The sequence below is a fragment of the Carettochelys insculpta genome, chromosome 22, assembly GCF_033958435.1.
Source record: "Carettochelys insculpta isolate YL-2023 chromosome 22, ASM3395843v1, whole genome shotgun sequence".
Taxonomy (NCBI): domain Eukaryota; kingdom Metazoa; phylum Chordata; order Testudines; family Carettochelyidae; genus Carettochelys; species Carettochelys insculpta.
In genome coordinates this window covers 6669521-6689100 of record NC_134158.1, presented here as the reverse complement: position 1 = coordinate 6689100, position 19580 = coordinate 6669521, and the positions used below count along the sequence as shown (strand labels likewise).

General features: G+C 50.3%; 1 protein-coding gene across 1 annotated transcript; it reads left to right on the top strand.

Annotated features, from left to right (window-relative positions):
- Positions 1 to 5461: 5461 nt before the first annotated feature.
- Positions 5462 to 19436, top strand: LOC142024951 (C-type lectin domain family 2 member B-like). The gene is made up of 6 exons (XM_075017332.1): positions 5462 to 5591; positions 10940 to 11129; positions 12332 to 12430; positions 12935 to 13122; positions 15650 to 15753; positions 17505 to 19436. Exons 2-6 carry the CDS (start codon positions 11045 to 11047, stop codon positions 17641 to 17643), a joined length of 615 nt encoding a protein of 204 aa, XP_074873433.1. The 5' UTR covers positions 5462 to 5591; positions 10940 to 11044; the 3' UTR covers positions 17644 to 19436.
- Positions 19437 to 19580: the final 144 nt, after the last annotated feature.

Here is a 19580-nt window from a genome sequence, read left to right as displayed (position 1 = left end):
CTCTTATTACGGCTGCCAGCCTTCCTTTTCTAAATTCTACCATTAAAAGACTGACTCAGCATAAACACCTCTATCTATGCTAATGGTCCCAATTCAAGGAAATTGAAAAGAAAAGAAAAGAAAAACTAAGCAGCCCCGTAGCACCTTATAGATGAACAATTTATTAGGTATCGGAGGGGCAGCCGTGTTAGTCTGGATCTGTAACAGCAACGAAGGGTCCTGTGGCACCTTACAGACTAACAGAAAAGTTTTGAGCATGAGCTTTCGTGAGCACAGACTCACTTCATCAGATTAGGTACTGAGCCTTCGCGGGTTACTCATGAAAGCTCATACCTAATGAAAAATGTTAATCTTTAATGAGCTACAGCCAGGGCATCCAATGTGTTCCCTACTCACCACGTGTGGTGCACGGACACCGCAGTGTGGCAACTGGCTCTGGAGACACACGTGGCTTTTGGAGCCTTGAAATGCGGCTCCTCCGAGCCACACACGAGTGCCCCCTGCACGCTCCACGCACGCGCCCACTGCTTGGTGGGACAAATGCATGGAGGCAGCAGCAGGGGCTCCTCGGGCCCTGGTGGACGCGAATTGGACCCCAGCGTGGCTCGGCCGACTCCTGAGGAGGCAGCAGCTCCAGTGAGCCACCACGTTGTTTGCTGGGGGGCGGGAAGAGGTGCCTAGCTCTGGGGGGTGGGCAGAGGAATGACCGTGGCGAATACAGAAGGACGACAACCACAAGTGTGGTGATCTTTCAGTTCCTATCGGACACGGCTGTGCTGCGTGACGGCTTGGTTATTTGGAGAGATGCAGGAAAACAGCCTGATTCATATGGAAGATGTGGCGCAATACAATGCGTTAAGACCGAACCACCAATGGCAGGTACTAGTCCCACCATGGGAGCACTACTGAACTGCACTCAGAAACCACAGGGAAGTTGAGGAATATTAACCCCAATAACGATGTAGGGAATCAAAGCTGCACACGGCTTTAAGTAACCAAAAGCACCACCAGCAGCTCCCAAAGCAACACAGCCCTGTGCACCAACACCCCGAACCATCACAAGTTACCAAGACTGGGTTCTGAAAGTGCCTCTTACCTGGCCTGGCGTCCGGTGAGCCTGTGCCTCAGTTTACCAGTTTCCCTTCAGCAGCTGTGTGATAAGGTCAGTTTAGCTCTTCACAGCCACCACGACAACAAGTGTCCTCTCTCCTCTGGGGTAAGCCAATAAAAATCACACACCACAAACTCTTCACCCTTCCTGGGCCACAGTCCTTTTCTCAGCTTCTCCCCTTCCTTCTGGGTTCACAAAAGTCCATAACTCCCATTCCAGGCACTTTGTGCCACCTGCTTCCCAAGACAGCCGGAAGCAAAGGAGACAAAGAAAAGCTGCAGGGTTATTTGGGCAGGAGGTGTAAGAGCAGAACCCACTGCACTCTCCCTCTCGGCGCATTCAGAATCCTTTACTGGAAAGTTTTCATGGGGGGACCCCACACCAGCAGGCCTTGGGGTTAACACCCCATTGAGAACCAGGGGGAGCTCCCCCCCTCTCAGAAGGTTTATCCCAGGCATGCTGCAGACTCAGGCAGACGTGTATCATTTAGTCTCAGGTTGTAATTCCAAGATTTTCTTCCAAAGGATTCAAAACAGCAGTATGAAGTAACAGGGGACTCCAGGAGCCAGGGCCCGAATCAAGGGCAAAAATGCTTATGCCTTTATGTGGCCCCAATCAATCCTAGTCACACGCAGACTCCCTCCTGATCTCTCATGACTTGGACAGCTGCATGGTTCTAGCCATGACAGATTTGCAAGTGTTTTCATACCAGAGTCCCCAGCCCTCAAGACCTGTGATCTCGCTGGGACCCTACTCTCAATGGCTAAGTCTACACTAGCCCAAATCTTCAAAATGGCCATGCAAATTCCTATCAGCAGATTTCAAAGTTGGCGGGGTCCTTTCCAAAAGGAACCCCACCTGGATGAGCCGCGCAGCAGCGAAAAGAGGCAATTCTGAAGAGCTGCGGCCGGCGGCATGCTAATGAGGTGCTGAATATGCATTTCGGTGCCTCATTAGTAATCTTCAAAATGGCCATTTCGAAGGTTTGGGCTAGTGTAGACACAGCTAATTAGGGTAGTACGAATGCAGCTGTTTGACACCCTAATCCAACTTGCCTAGGCCGAGAACCCTCGAACCAAAAGCTCACTTGTATCTGCACAGCTACTCAGGCAGAGAGTACCTTAGAGCCAGAGAACCTCCTTCTAAGGGAAGAGCCCCTCTTTATCTACTAAGGAGACTGATTCATGCCGTCTAAGGGCCCTCCAGCTTTAGTGCTAGGCACCAAAATACTACTGAAGATTTAGGCCAGGGGTCAGCAACTCCCAGCACATGTGCCAAGACTGGCATGTGAGCTGATTTTCCTCAGCACATAAGGCGGGTGCTGTGCCCACCCCCTCTCCCCTCCCATGAAGCCAGACGCTTGCTCAAAGACTGTGGCTTAACAAAAGTCCAGCTAATGCTATCAACCACCATCTAAACGGTAAAGCTCTGCATCTTAATATACTTCTTAATGAAGCTGTTGTAAGTAGAACTATTACAGACTTTAAAAATCATCACTGGCACTGGGACTGTCCATACAAACCAAAAGGTCAAAGTTCAGCACTCTGCCTCGGAAAGGTTGCTGACCCCTTGACTTACACCTTTGCACTACAGAAGGAGTATAGGTCATCTACAAGTCTCCTCCACTTCACTCTGTCTTGGGACAAAACTTCTAGTTATTTCTAAAGTATGATGCATTGAAAATGTAGGCCTTGCTCCAGCCCAGCGCTGAGAAATCTACAATTTCGGGAGCACCTGAGAATTGGGGAGTTATAAAGTGAACTGGTTTTTAAACTTTCCCTAGAGCAGCCAGGCCAGAGTCCTCAGGTCCCATCCACTAAGGAAGCCACTCAACTGATTCTTGTCTGTGTCAGATTCCTGATCCCTCCATAGCTACCAGATATCCCAGCAGCTGAATCCTCCTCAGTAGTCGGATAAACTTGTGGACATTTCCTGGGACAAAGGGTGAGTTGGTCTCTGAGCTGAACCTGAAGGGACAGAGCAGAAAGATCCTCTAAAGAATCAATGGTAAGCCTCTGGGAGCGAAGCCTGGGGTAAGAGTTTGAGCAAGAGGGGAGAGATGGGATAATACTTATCTTGTCCGGCTGCACTCAGGGAGAGCCCGTCCATAGACCCCCAGGAACGTTCCTGTGAAGGAAGTAACAGAATGTTAGGATGCAAAAAGCTCAGACTTTAAAGCGAGACAGTTCCAGCACCAGCATCTAATCCGACCTCCTGCAAACTGCAGACCACAGAATGTTCCCCGCCCACTCCCGTGTGCAAGTCAAACCATCAGTCAGAAGTTCTGATTTTGGGTGCAGCCTGGGATGAAAGGGCTGCTTCAAGGTGTGGAGCACAAAGTAACTGTATCCCTCAAATCATTAATAAGCACAGATTGGCAGGCTGAACCTTACTGAAGCTCTTCCTAATGCAAACACAGGAGAGCAACTCCTAGCATCCTCCTACATACCATAACACTCACACGGTTAGTTTTGCTGGAGCACCAACCAGAGCAGGCTGTGACAGAACACCACAAAAGGAAATATGTTCCTGGCCTTACAGGGTGGCAGAGAAAGAACCTTCTAAGTAACTACGTAAACACATTCCTTAGAAGTGGTCCAGGTGTCTCCTTGTAAAGATGACAGGATAACACATGAGGGCTGTGTCTACACATGCCCCAAACTTCGAAATGGATGCAAATGGCCATTTCGAAGTTTACTAATGAAGCGCTGAAATGCATATTCAGCGCTTCATTAGCACGCGGGCGGCAGCAGCGCTTCGAAATTGACGCGCCTCGCCGCTGCGCGTCGCATCCAGACGGGGCTCCTTTTCGAAAGGACGCCACCTACTTCGAAGTCCCCTTATTCCCATTAGCTCATGGTGGCAAAAAGGAGCCCCGTCTGGACACGCCGCGCGGCGGCAAGGCGCATCAATTTCGAAGCGCTGCTGCCACTCGCGTGCTAATGAAGCGCTGAATATGCATTTCAGCACTTCATTAGTAAACTTCGAAATGGCCATTTGCATGGCCATTTCGAAGTTTGGGGCACGTGTAGACGTAGCCCGTAAGAGCCGGCGGGTGCCGGGACACAATGAGCGAATTCACCCGCTTCTCGCGTGTGGGGGAAAGTGACGGGACAGAGGACATCTGAGAGCCGCCCTCGGGCTCCAGAGGGGTCAAACACCGGGCAGCGCTTCACACACACACGATTTACACACCTGGCTGCCCGCTTAGCGCGTGCAGGGATCTGCAGCGCAATGTAATGTGCTGTGCAATGCAGTGCAATGTAATGTCGTGCAATGCGGTGCACTGTTATGGAGTGCAGTGCAGTGTAATGCAGTACACTCTTATGGCTACGTCTACACGTGAAGCCTACATCGAAGTAGCTTATTTCGATGTAGCAACATCAAAATAGGCTATTTCGATGAATAACGTCTACACGTCCTCCAGGGCTGGCAACGTCGATGTTCAACTTCGACGTTGCGCAGCACCCCATCGAAATAGGCGCTGCGAGGGAACGTCTACACGCCAAAGTAGCGCACATCGAAATAAGGGTGCCAGGCACAGCTGCAGACAGGGTCACAGGGCGGACTCAACAGCAAGTCGCTCCCTTAAAAGGCCCCTCCCAGACACAGTTGCACTAAACAACACAAGATCCACAGAGCCGACAACTGGTTGCAGACCCTGTGCCTGCAGCACGGATCCCCAGCTGCAGCAGCAGCAGCCAGAAGCCCTGGGCTAAGGGCTGCTGCACACCGTGACCATAGAGCCCCGCAGGGGCTGGAGAGAGAGCGTCTCTCAACCCCTCAGCTGATGGCCGGCATGGCGGACCCCACTATTTCGAAGTTGCGGGACGCGGATCGTCTACACAGTCCCTACTTCGACGTTGAACGTCGAAGTAGGGCGCTATCCCCATCTCCTGATGAGGTTAGCGACTTCGACGTCTCGCCGCCTCACGTCGAAGCTAACTTCGAAATAGCGCCCGACGCGTGTAGCCGTGACAGGCGCTATTTCGAAGTTAGTGCCGCTACTCCGAAGTAGCGTGCACGTGTAGACACGGCTCGTGTGCAGTGCTGAGTGACAGCATCGAGGCTCGCCCGCGGTACACACGCGTGAATGACTCCGCCAGTTTATTCGCAGACTAAAACAAACACACGCTTGACACCAACCCCTTAGGGGCCACCCCGGAGCGTAGCACCGAGCGTAGCACCGCCCTGCCCAGGGAGAGCGTCACGCTCACCGTCCGCGCACAACAGGACTGGAGAGAGGGAGGAGCCCCCCACACACGTGGCCCGGGGGGGCGTGTTTCAGTGCCGCTGGGCGGGGGCGGAGGCTTTATAGCTGCCGGGCGCCGCGTCGTTGGTGTTTAGCTGCGGAGTTTGCGCCCAGCGGCCGCTTTCTAGGCGCCGTTCCTGCTCCCGGGGGGGTCGCCCGTTCGCTCCCTCCTCCCCCTCGGCTCGCCAGGGCCCCGCACTGAGCGGCTACCGGAGCGCCCAGCAGCAGGTAGGGAGCCGGGGGACCCCGGCCAGCGTTGGGCTCGGCGCGGGAGGGGAGGCTGCGGTGGAAAAACCTCTCCCGTGCAGAGGGTGGTGCGGAGCCGCCGGACGGGGCTAGTCCGGCCCGGCTGCTCCCTCCTTCCCCCGCGTTTGTAGAGAAGGAAACCAAAGGGGGGACGAATAAAGGAAAACATAAGCGGGTGCACCCCAAAAATGGCAGCCGGGTCTGCAAACTTCAGCAGCCGGACGCACCACGCCCACAAGCTCCACGGTTTGGAATAGTGCTAGGAAGGTCCTCGTGTTGGGCTGTGTTGTATCAAAACGCCAAAGCGCTCATGTGGCGCTTTAAAGACTAGCAAAATAATTCACCGGCAACCACAGGCTATCCCGCAATAATGCCGTTCCGGGAACGTCTCCTTGCAACGAGCCCTGTTGCCAACTTTGTCCACCTATCTATTTTGGAGATACCATCACTGGGCCGAACCACATTAATTACAAAATCACAGGCACTTTCTCCTGTTTGTCGACTAACATCACGTATGCCGACAATGCCCACGCGCCATGTATATAGGACGGACTGTAAACGCTTTTCCACGAAGAATGAATGGACACAAAACAGACATCAAAAAACTCCTAACTCACAAACCTGTCAGCCAGCACTTTGACGGAGTGGGCCCTTCTGTTAATGACCTGAAAGTCTGTGTGTTACTGAAAAGGCACTTTAACAACTCTTTACAGAGAGAGTGCTCAGAACTCTCATTTATATTCAAATTCGACATACTAACACGTGGTTTGAACTGGGACAGCAATTTCCCGGACCATTAGGACTGTTTTACATACTTTGTTTTATCTAACTCTTAACTTCCCATCCCCCACTCCCCTCCCTCCTGTTGCCCGTCTGCTCTTATGATTTGCCAACCTTGACGACAATTTTTGGACCTCTGTGCTTTATCCATTGAGTCTGTTGGGGTGAGGCTACGATCTGAAGAAGTGGGTCTGTCCCGGGAAAGCTCATCACCCAATCAATTATTTTCTTAGGCTTTAAAGTGCTACAGGACTGCTTTTTTTTTTTTTTTTTTTTTTTTTTTGATTGAAGGTCATGAGAGCAAGAGAAGTGGAGTGGGTGGGTGCGGAGCCCTGAGCCAGAGTGGAGTTACCACTGTGCAGGAGGGATGCTGCTGTGGGTGACCAGCTGCAGTTCAAGTGGGCCTCAATTTGGAATTGTTTCAATTTACCAGTTGTCAGGTTAAAAAAAAAATAAATAAAATAGAGAGGCAAGCCTCTAGTAGTTTTTAGCCTCTAGGTAGCTAGTTGAGATCAGATTCAGTTAGGTAATATAATATTGCTCTTGACTACTTATACCAAAGTTAAAACTATTGTGTGGTTTTTTTGTCCTGTTTGGTTTTACCTAGAGACTAAAAACACATTCTTCTCATCTCTAGTGAAGAGAGAGCAATAATCTGAATCAGCAATGAGCTGCACACTTCTGTAGATTCATAGAACTGGAAGGGATTTTGAGGTGTCATTGAGTCCAGTTCTCTGTCCTCTCGGCAGGGCCAAGTACCGTCTAAACCAGGCGTGTCCAGCCTGTGGGACACATGCGGCCTTGGGCAGCTAGTAATGTGGCCCCACAAGATCATAAACTTTTAACATTATTATGTGATTTATATACATTAACTATATTATATATTTTATATGTGGCCCAAGGCAATTCCTCTTCACTCAGTGCGGCCCAGGCAAGCCAAAAGGTTGGACACCCATGGTCTAAACTATCCCCAATAGGTGTCTGTCTAACCTGCTCTTGAAAATCTCCAGTGATGGAGATTCCACAACCTCCACAGGCAATTTATTCCAGTGTTTAACCACCTTGACAGTTAGGAAGTTTTTCCTAATGTCTAATCTAAACCTCTCTTGCTGCAGTTTAAGCCCATTGCTTCTTGTCCTGTCCTCAGAGGCCAAAGAGAAAAATTTTCTCCCTCTTCCTTGTGACCCTCTTTAAGGTACTTGAAAACCGTTGTCATGTCCCCTCTAAGTTTTCTCTTTTCTAAACTAAACAAGCCCAGTTCTTTCAGCTGTCCCTCATAGCTCATGTTCATCTTTCATGATGACCTTTCATCATTCTTGTTGTTCTTCTCTCGACCTTCTCCAATTTCTCCACATCTTTCTTGAAATGTGGTGCCCAGAACTGGACACAATACTCCAACTGAGGCCTAATGAGCGCTGAGTAGAGCAGAAGAATGACTTCCTATGACTTGCTCACAACACTCCTGTTAGTGCATCCCAGAATCAATTTTTTTTTTTGCATCAGCGTCACTCTGTTGACTTATATTTAGCTTGTGGTTCACTATGACCCTAAATCCCTTTCCACCTTACTCCTTCCCAGACACTCGCTTCCAATTCTATATGTATGAAGCTGATTGTTTCTTCCTAAGTGGAGTACTTTATGTTTGTCCCTATTAAACTTCATCCCATTTACCTCAGATCATTTCTCCAGTTTGTCCAGATCATTTTGAATTTTGACCCTATCCTCCAAAGCAGTTGCAACCCCTCCCAGCTTGGTATCATCTGCACACTTAGTAAGCGCACTCTTTATGCCAATATCTAAATCGTTGACGAAGATATTGACTAGAACCAGCCCAAAACAGACTCCTGCAGAACCTCACTTGTTATGCCCTTCCAGCATGACCAAGAACCATTAATAACTATTCTCTGAGTTTGGTTATCCAGCCAGTTATGCACCTGCCTTACAGTGGCCCCAGCTAAGTTGTATTTGTTTAGTTTATTGATAAGACGGTCTTGTGAAACCATGTCAAATGCCTTACTAAAGTCTGTGATGTGTTGTACATCTTCACCAGGGGGCTGCAATCTTCAGCACCTGGCCCACCTCTGTAATTCAGTGGCAGGCAGCGCCCCCTCCCCCGCCCCCGCAACTTCCCAGAGGCCACCAGTCCCAGTAACCGGGGGCCCCAGAAAGCAGCAGGAATAGCTGCAGATGGTCACATAAACGAAATGCCTTGCTGCCCGCCAGTGGATTACCCCGAGTGGCCATGTGCCCAAGGCTGGGAACCCCTGATCTACACAAAATCACAGCCTCTTATCGCTAGAGCTGAGTTTCTGTAAGCTGTGTGCATCTGCCGCCGCTCAGGAGAGATTCCAGTGCTGCCCAGTTGATTAACAGAGCTCCCACAGCCAGGGTTTTTGCTTCTGTTGGTGCATGTTCACACATCTCTGCACATAAAACCTATCCCCTATGTGGGGAAAAAAGCCACATGTGGATGTAAAAGATTAGTGGGAACATTGCCCCAGGGGGCCTCAGTTGGAGTTTGGGTACTGTCTCCGCATTCCTCTCCTGAGCGCTGGTCATTCCCACGTCACTTGGGTCTCTCCCTGTATCTTCCAAACAGTGAAAAGGCCACACTAGGCAGTGGGGTGTGCTGGTCCCTGGGCCTGCTGCTTTCTGTGTGGACTTTTCTGATGTACTGTTATGCTTATAAGAAGCACTCAGGCTCTTTTTAAAGGGATGAGGCAAGAACGCTGCGTTCATTGAGAATGCAGCACCATCATATTATATGCTTATGATCTACATAGTTTACTCAGAGGTGTGCGTGCTTATAGTTACCAGAGGTCGCTTACTCTAATCCATTGGCCAGATGGATTAGAGGTGAGTGTGAAGGCAGGTTCTGTTGATCCAGGTCAGTGCTCCGATGTGGACAAGATGAGAAGAGAACAAGAAGTCATCCTGTGGCATCTTATAGACTAACAGATATTTTGGCACACAAGCTTTCGTGGGCAAAGACCCGCATGGAAACTCATGCTCCAAAATATCTGTTAGTCTATAAGGTGCCACAGGACTTGTTGTTCTCGAAGGTACAGACTAACATGGCTGCCTCTCTGATAAGACAAGAAGGGGAACGCAGCTCCGTAGTGGTGCACACATCTTGTACAGCTTTTATTCCATAGTTCTGGTTCTGTCCCACTGCTCCAGACCCTGCGAGTCACCAGTCAGCGGCAGGTGGGTTTGATCCTTTCCCATAGCCCAGGTTTCTGTGTGACTCATCACCTACAGACCAGACTTAATCTTCCTGGGTGGGTGGATCACTGCGGTAGAGTCCAGTTCTTATTGTTCTTCAGTTACTAGGTCCTTGTTGTCCAGACAGGCTGGCTCCAGAGGGCACCTCTCTTAAAGCATCTATATTCATGCTTCCAGGTGGCTCTCGCACAGACAGCACAAGGTTTACAGACTAATACAAAGGTAAAATGGAGTTTTAAATACACTATGGAATCTGGTACAAAGCATCTATGCATATAAAATAAACAATAAAAAGACTAATACAACGGTACAAAGTAGTATAAAACTAGTAATCTAAAGAGTAATACAAAAGTCTGTGGTCTATTAAAATACAAAGATACACAGTAATACAAAGTTTCCGCTAAAAGTTACGTTACTCTCCAGGGTTGTTACACTATTACATAGCCTCTAGAAGGATGGGGCCTTTAACGAGTCAGTTAGTGGCTTGTAATAATTAGAACTAACTCTGGTTCCAAAAAATTCTTCACCTGAGAGTGATTATGTTCCTCTTCCCTGTGCAAAGGCTACTATGCTGGGATACAAATCCCTTCCTTATCCCACACCTGCCTCGGCTAAGTGTGAGAGGGAGCACTTAGCTGAGAATGGTGCTTGATTGTTTGGGTTGCAGACTCCTGAATCCCCCTTGAACCCTCCACTCAGAGATTCCCCGACATCAGCCCTGGCTCCAGTTCCTCCTCCTCCACATGCATTCAGGTCCCATCTGCAAATTCAGTCCTTCCTGCAAAGTGCCACATTTCATGCAAGGCTGTGCCAGCAGCAAGCTCTGGCCCTTGCTGCTGGAGAGGATGCCTCAGGTACGGTCTGTACCTCCCATATAGTTGGCTGATCCATTAGCCCCCTTGGGCAGGCTATTAAGAGGGGTTCTCAGGAGTTTCAGTGGAGGAAGACAGCAGATTCCCATCTCATGGAAAGCTCAGGTACTCCATAGAAAAGAAGCCTGCAGAGGAGAGGAGAGTTCTTCTGTCCCTTACTTCCCCCGCCCCCGCCATTTTTTCCAGAGCCCCACTTAGCTACACGTCTCCTCCCTGCAAACTGGCTTGTGTGTTGGGGGTGAAGTCCTGGCCCTGCAATGGCAAAACTCCCATTGGTTTCTATGCAGGCAGGAGTCCCTTCTTGCTGCATTAATTTAACGCTTGTGAGCCAGGAGGAGTGTGGGTGCTGATGAAATAAGGGGTTATTTACTACAATCCTCATCGCGCTGGGTGGTTTTATCCTACTCAGGAGCAGACTACGCTGACTTCATACTGTGTTGACTTTCATTACAGCTCTATCAAGAAAGAAGAAATAGTTACGACCACAGAAGGTTGATCAGCGCATGTCACCCTGCTGGTCCTTTTTACCCTTCAGTGCCTCTTGAAGAGAGAAGGAAGATGGGGAAAGGAAGGCAGGGTGCAGGGAAGAATCTACAATCCCGAGAGCACTCTCATGGAGATTTGGAGAGCAGAGAAAAGCAAGGTAATAGTGTGGCATGATTTTAAATGAAACTACTTAAAATCACCACACAAATAAATCATTGATTTAAATGAAACTTCCAAAAAAAGCTAAGACTGTGCTTACAGGGCAGTTCATTTGGAGTAAGACCCATTGAACTCATTGAGACTTCTGTTTTTTTGGAGGAAAAACAAGTATTAAATGGGGTTCCCTTGGAAAAGCTGAGTTATGTTGTAGTAAAATTGGGAATAGACTTATGGCATCATTATGGTCTGTGGCCAGGATGCCCCAGTATAAGAGGCGTGTATTACGTAACCTAAAATAAGAAAATGACAATGGGGCAGCTGGCAACTCTGGATTTCTCTTACTGCAGCTTTCTGTATTATATATTTGAGTGATAGATTCTAACCCTAATTATCTAATTAAACAAGCCATAAGGATTAGGTAGGCTAAACCTTTTTCTAGCAATCTTCCTTCTCTCAATCCCAGGTTAGCACTAAATTGTCTCCTGGCCTCCACAAAGCACAGCGGCAGGGAAACTACAGCTCAGGCCCCGCAGCCCTGGGCTGGGGAATGGTTGGTGCAGACAGCAGTGTAAAGAATTTAGGTGCCAAACTCTAGCAGGTTACTTCTGAGCATGTGCAAATTGCCAGACTCTAATCATTCAGCCTAATGTGGGTGAACTTCCACTGGAAAAAAAAATTGCACAATCTGTCACCAGGGCAATCTCCTGCCCAATTTCAAGGCCTTGCTTCAAAATGTGGAGATGGAGAAGTTGTAAAAGTTTCTTAGCGTGGGAAGAATAAGGTGGCTTTCCCCTAATCTGGACCTTGTACTAAAGCACTGTGCCTGAGACTTAAAGACAAATTTCACTCTGAGGCAGCCAACCCCAGTCTGGGAAATTTCAGCCCAAATGCCTGAAGTTTGGCAGAGGTATATGGAACTGAAAACCGGGCAGTGTCCAGCAACCTTCACTGTGGATGATGCGACCAAGCCTGAGCTATAATATTGGAACTCATAGTCATTCACAACACAGTGTAACTAATCTTTATCTTTATCTTCTGTAACTTTGTCCTTTTTCCCAAACTTTCTTCTTTGTGACGGTCACTTTTGGTGTTTTCCTGGCCTAGGTTTCAATAAAAAAAGTATGGCTGTTCATACAACTTCTGGCAAGTCTGGTCCCCTCCAAGCAGCCCAGGAGTACTAATGGCTTCATTTTTTTCCAGGTTGTTTGACTATGTTCAGGAATCCAGCTGGGTGGAAGGTTGGAGCTTGCATCCTAGTTGTATTCCTGGTTATGGGCATTGCTCTCATTGCTCTGGCAGGTAAGTTCTCAACTCTTTGCCGCAGACAGAGATTCCCATTCGCATTGACACTGTCGATTACACACCGTCACCTCTCTGGTTGGGTCAGAAATTCCACAGAGTAGAAAAGACTTTCAGGCTTGTTCTGTTCACTTCCTTTGCAGTTATTTACGATCTGCCTGATTGTAGCTACTCCTTGGTCTTCCTTAAAGTTCCCCTTCATGTCTTCCATGGGTGACCATTGCTTTGCTCCCAGCGGGCTGAACTTCAGTGAAGTATTGTGTTGATTTAATTCTCCAGCTATTAAATTTCCTGGTAGCCCTGTAATTTCAGACCACAAACCCAATGACCTGCTTCTCTGCAATGTCCTGTGGGGCGTTCTAGAGCAAAACTGTTCAGGTGAAAAGCATTTGAGCGAGAGGTGTGCTAAGGACACCCCATCCCCCTTTTGAAGGAAGGTGTCACCACAATCTCCTCCTCTCTTTAGAAGCTGCAAATGTCAAGGTCTTTTGCCTTTCTTTTCAGTGGCTGTGTTTAAGTCCGCCCGGGCTCCATTGGACTTCCCCAATGCCCCCTGGTGCCCAGACGGCTGGGTCGGGTACCGAGGGAAATGCTACTACTTCTCAGAGGAGGAAGGGAACTGGACATACAGCCGGGACAATTGCTCTTCCCTTGGTGCCTCCCTGGCTGTGATTGACGCCCCACAGGAAAGGGTGAGATTCTTGTAAAGTGCTGTGGTGAGCGTGTGGAGGTATAGTCTGTCCCATTACGCCAGGCCCCAGCTCTTAAAGAGTTTGGGTAGGAAAAACGCATGGGGGGAGGGGGTTAGACACTCCACATCCCTTATTGACCACCAGGAGCTTCAAGCAGTTCAGCCTGATGCAGCTCCCCTGGGCCTCCAGCTGCTGCCTTGTGCAACTCCAGTGCTCACTCTGTGGCTGCCCCTGCCCTTGCCCATCCCACACACGGGCCGTGTCCATCAGGGAGCAGCGGTTGTACCAGCACAGGGAGGTCTGGCAAGCCTGTGAGGCAGCAGGAGGGGTTAAGCAAAGCCACAGGGGGCACGGACTCTCTGCTGCCTGCCCCGCAGCGCTGTAGGGAGAGGTGGGCATATGGGAGAGCAGGGAGGGTTGGGACAGAGATCAGCGAGGATGGCAGGGCCTAACGCCGCAGTCCAGGGCAGCCCGATGAACTCGGTTTCCTCTGAGCCCTGTGCTCACTGCACCCCCAGCCCTGTATCTCAAGACCCACAAATCTCGGGCTTCAGCCTCCGAGATCCCAGCCTGCACCGAATCTCACTGCACTCCCTCTCCCTCACAACTCCCATCCCTTGAACACGCAGGATGTATTTTGTTGTAACAGTGTAAGTTCTGCTTAAAAGCAGTAAAAACGTATAAGGCGCTTGATGACTCCAACTGGCCTGGGACTACATAGTGTGTGTATAAAAACTTCTGCATCAAGGGCATGAACGCTCACATGCACCGAGGTTATGGTGCACCCTGCCCTGCTTTTCTCCAGTCTAGTTTAACCACTGCCCAGCCGTACTCAATACGGGTTAAGGAGCTTTGATGTCTCTGGAGCTGACGGCTGGAATTTAACCCAGACGAGGAATATTTAAATGCAGAAACCAGAGGCTCACATATTTAAAGGGTGGGTGGGTGGGTGCCTACGCCCAGGAACTTGCTGTTGGAGCCCTGGCAGCAGTGTCGGGACCTGGCGGGTGAAGAGGGAGGCAGCTGTACAGGGGCTCTGGGAGCCCTGCTCCCAGGTGCAGCAGGAGGGTTTGCAGCTAGAAAGGAAGTGGTGCGCTTGTGCTGAGCCACGAGGGAGGAGGCAGCAGCTAATGGGGCACAAGCTCCCCTTCTGCAAGTGCCCACTCGTGGTTCACATCCCTCCTGTATCGTGCAGAGCAGCCTCAGGCTGGCTCTCATCCCTATGGGCAGAGGAGCTATAGCCCAGATCGAAACCTCCAGGGCTGAGGTCAGCCCAGAGGCCAGGGCAGGCATGATGTGGCCCAGGGGCCAGATACAGCCCATCAGACCTTTTAATCTGGCCTGCTCCTTTTCGCTCTCCATGCTGCAGCAGGTGGGCTTTGCATGCTGCCCCTGATCCCAGCAAAATCTGTTCCCTGGCCAATAGAAGCTGAGAGTTTTTCTGGGGCCAGCGCATGAAGCCATCCCTCTGCCCCCGTGCAGAGTCACATGGGCCAGGCAGTGGGCTGGGGCTGCTGGTGGGCAGGGAAGCTGCCTTGGCATGCTGCTGGTCAGGAGCTGCTTAGGTAAGTGCCTCCCAGCCAGAGCTGCCTTGTCTGCACTGCGGTGCGACCTCTCAAATTGCACCACCTGCTCCTGGATTACCGCTCTCTGCTGGGGCCAGTCCTGGGCCAGGTTCTCCTGAGTGTTGGCACCGATGCTGCACTTTTTCATGTGTGCCTTCAGCATGTTGCTGTATCACTTCTGCTGGCCCCCAGTGCTCCTCTGTCCTTCCTCCAGCTCCGGAAAGAGACTCTGTTTTGGGAGGCCCGAGGAGGCTTATGGAAAGCATTGCAAACATTCTGAGATCCGAGCATGGAGGAAGGAATTCATCTGTCATTTGCTCTTTGGGACAGTTGAAACAGATGGAGCGTTCCTTAAGGGGAGCTTACACTGCTAGGTTCTCGCTGCAGCAACTCTTGACTGCTGCCAGCAAGCCCACTCGCACCTCTCCAGAAACCGCTGGCGCGTCAAACAATCGGTTTGTTGGCCGAACGTTTCCGTGACCGATGAGTAATGGCTAGCTGAGTCGTAGAGCATCAGACTTTTAATCTGCAGACCCAGAGTTCAAGTTCCTGGTCAGGTAAAGCCACCTCTGCTCTGAGGGCGGGAGGGATAGCTCAGGGGTCAGAGCCGTGGTGTAGCAAACGAGGCAGCGGATTGTGGCGAATGCGACTCGGGAACCACAAATGTTGGGCACCTCTCTGCAGACACATCCCACCACATAGTGAGACAAGCGTGTGACGCAGCAGCAGAGGCAGGTACTCAGGCCAGGCCGTTTGTGTGGCAGGGCATCTGGGGCAGTTGGAGCGTGCAGCAGCTCAGGGGAAAGGGGCTTGTGCCCCACAGCTCCAGTGAGTAATTGGTGTGTGTGTGTTGGGGGGGGTAATGCAGACAGACTTTAAACTCCCCAGACTTTTAGCTCCATTACACAAGCTGGAGCCCAGGAAATGAAGGTAAATCATTCTCATCTTTCTGTTTTTTAAAGGATTTCATGCATCGCTATAAAGGTCCCTCTGAGCACTGGATTGGTTTGAGGTGGGATCTCAACAAGTTGTGGATATGGGTGAATGGCCGAGAATTCAATAACATGTGAGTTACCTGTTTGTGAAATTGTCACTTCTAACTCAATGTTTTGACTAAGGAGCCAAGTTCGGGCTGATCTCATGTTCATTACTGAAACCTGAACGTGGCTTTTTCCCTTGTTAGCATTTCAGGAGAACGTGAGACAGCACGGAATAGTTCACTACCCCACAGTTCTCAGTGTGACATGTAAATAAGTGGCAGGATTGAGGGTGTGGAGCACTGTCAGAAATCAGGACAACTTTGTCTGCCACTACAGGCAGAACACATGGGGCTCCTGTAAGCACGCTGGGGAGAAGTATTGCAGTTTAAGAACTGGCTTGATAATAAAATTGTAAAGATTAAAGTTTATAATACAGCACGGCCACAGGCGTGGCTTTGCTTACGCAAGGAAAAATGTGCTTTTGTTCTGCACTTTAAATAAGGAGCGAGGGTGTGAAAAGAACCACAGTATGATTTGAGGGCTGCAGAAAATAGTTTTTAGCAGAAAGATCAAGAGGTGACTTGATTACGGTGTCAAAGGGCTAAAGTGATAAAATAATTTAAGCACCTAAACTGACCATCAGGTGCCTGACTCGGACCCTCCTGGGGGTCACAGAACCCTTGCTCAGTTGCTACTGATGGCTGTAGGCACCTAAGCTTGGCCAGTGCCTGTCATTGTGCTGGAAATGTTCCCTGTTGCAATATGTATGTGCACTGTTGCGTGAGGGTTGCCTGCAGCGCAGTGGGAGCCTTGAGCACGTTCCCTGCCATGTGCTGGTCAGTTTCCCAGCTCCCGCCAGCGGAGGGAGCCAGGCTTCCATCTGGTTCCTAGCTCTCCACCACTCCCGGGACCTGGGAAACCGCTCCTGTCGGGGCAGCAGTTGTACTAATCTGGGATACGTGCAACTTGGGTACGCATATCTCGGTGTGTTACTGTAGGTGAACTCAGCCAGGCAGGGCTGGGGGAAATGGCTCTCACTTGAATTTCTGACTTCCTTTAAAAGTTCTGTACGCACACTGCTTCACGATTTCTAAATGTGAAAGTAAATTATTTCAATCAAGTATTGTAATCTTGGGCTTTTGCTGGCTGTCAGTTTCAAATTTGATCATAAATGCCTGCATCTGGGGAAAGGAATATAATTTCAATTTTAGAAAAGATTTATTTTTCCTATTTGATGGAGCCGAGAGACTTTCAGTGCAGGTACTGCTCTGGGCCGCTGTATTGTAGTGTCAGACCACACCCCCCCATCAGTGCATTCATTCTTACAACACTCGGAGATCAGGAAATAGCACTGCTCTGTTCTAGTGGATGGGGAATTGAGACCCTGAGGGATTCAATGACTGACTTAATGTCATCACTCAGGGAGCCTGCAGCAGACCTGCAACTAAACCCCTCTCTCCTGAGTCCCAACGCAGGGCCTGTCCCATAAGGTCGGTCTTCCTCTTGCTATTTGGGTCATTTCTATTGCAACACCATGAAAGCCTCAGGGTCCTCCTAACACACTGGTGCGTGGGAATGACTTAGAGGGTCGGGGAGCACTCTCCAGGTTGCACTGGCACGGAGGTTCCACACTGCAGGAGATGCCGCCATTGGAGCCGGCTGGGTGGGGGAATCGGGACCCAGATGCAAGCAGATGTCTTTCTCTCAGCTGCGCATTCAGCCCCCTGGTGCTCCCGCTGTCCAAGGAGGAGCTGGAGTGGCAAGATGTTTCTGGAGCAATGGTGACAGAACGCCCTCCCCCCCGACTGACTTTGGCTCACTGGCTTTTGTCTTGCAGGTTTGAAGTAAGAGGCAGAGGAGAATGTGCCTACCTGAATGACGCAGCTGTGGGCAGTTCCTGGTGCTCCTCACTGAGACGCTGGATCTGTAGCAAAGCAGATAGCTATACAGAGAGACTGTCAGTGCGAGAACCATGAGGAAATGAAAAGCAGAGAGGCAACCAAGCAGGCTAACGGCATATTGGGGTGCATTAGGAGGAGCATTTCCAGCAGATCTAGAGAAGTGGTTGTTCCCTTCTATTGGGCATTGGTGATTATTGGGAATATTGTGTCCAGTTTTGGGCTCCCCCCAGTATAGAAAGGGTGCGGATGTGCTGGAGCAGGTTCAGCGGAGGGCAACCAAAATGATTAAGGGGCTGGAGCACAAGACCTACGCGGAGAGGCTGAGGGATTTGGGCTTGTTTAGTTTACAGAAGAGAAGACTGAGGGGTGATTTAATAGCAGCCTTCAGCTTCCTGAAGGGGGCTCTAGAGAGGATGGAGAGAAACTGTTCTCAGTGGTGAGAGATGGCAGAACAAGGAGCAATGGTCTGAAGTTATGGAAGAAGACTTGTAGGTTGGATATTAGGAAGAAGTACTTCCCCAAGAGGGTGGTGAAGTACTGGAGTGCGTTGCCTAGAGAGGAGGTGGAATCTACGTTCCTGGAGATTTTTAAGTCCCGGCTTGACAAAGCCCTGGCTGGGATGATTTAGTTTGGGTTGATCCTGCTTTGGGCAGGGAACTGGGCTCGATGACCTCCTGAGGTCCCGTCCAGCCCTAGGATTCTATGGGTCTATTTCTGTAGCGTCAGTAGGCAAAGTACGGCCTGTGGGCCGGATCCAACCTGCCACGCTCTGGTTCCAGCACGCAGCCCAGTGGGAGCCTTGAACATGCTCCCTGCTGTGTGTGCCCTCTGTGCTGCTCAGAGTGCCCAGATGTGGCGGGGCTATGTGGCTCTCTGAGTACCTTGAGCCCAGCAGGATTAGGGGGAGGGCCCTGCACGCTGCCCCTGCTCCTAGCACCATCTCATGGACACCTGTACCCAGCAAGTGGCAGTGCTGTGGAAGGAAGGGAGGGAAGATTGCAGAGCACAGAGAGATGCGAGGGCAGCACAGATGCAAAGGAGAGATCAAGCCACTGAAAGGATTCGCCAAGCTCCAGGGGAACAGATGGAGCTAATACGCTCCATGGCCCAGATCAGTCAGCAGCGCTGGCAAAAGTTGCCCCACGTGCACAGCCAGCATAATTCTGCTGCCATAACTGCTCCATGCACCCCAATGCAAAGCCTGCCTGGACCCAACTTCCTTTCTCAACCCACTTGACCCCCACACCACAGCTACGAACAGGGAAATAGCTGGTCCCTGGCACGGCTGTGCCCCCCGCCCCCCATGTCCAGTACCCACAATCCTTATCCGTTGCTGCTATGTATTAAATTTGTACAGTTGAATTAAGGAGAACTCAGGTGTTACTCTTCCCCTCCCTCTTTTTCCAATCCTTATCCCACTGCTGCTGTATGTAACTGATTAAAGAAAGCATGCCGGTACCTACAGTACCATTACTCTTACAGGCTGGCGAACACAGGTAGCACAGAGCCAGGGTATCAGTGGAAGGTGACATCTCCACAAATCCTGTGATAATCTCACTGTTCGTCATCATCAAAGTGGTTCCTCAGGGCCTCCCTGATATCAACGACCACCTGATGGGCCACCCTAGCAGCATGAAGGTCTGGCCGCTCAAATGCATTGGCCAGACACTCTGCCTCCGCTCTCCATTCTTGAGCAAATACTTCCCCTTTGCTCTCTCACAGGATCTGAAGTCAATAATAGGAGGCAAGGACCATGGGGATGTGGTGCTGAAGCAGGTCTAGTTGTCCATATAAGCAGCTCCACCTTGCCTTCAGGCAGGCGCGTTCTCTCTCTCTCTCTCTCTCTCTCTCTCTCTCTCTGCATCTGGAAATTGCTTCCCTTACAGGCAGCTGTTTCTGAAAATACTTTGCATCATACACTCTTCCAGATTCATCCCCATTTATGTCTGCAGAAAGGCCCTGATGATCTACAAGTGCTTGGAGCACTGCTTGAGGTACTCTGAGGCCAGGTG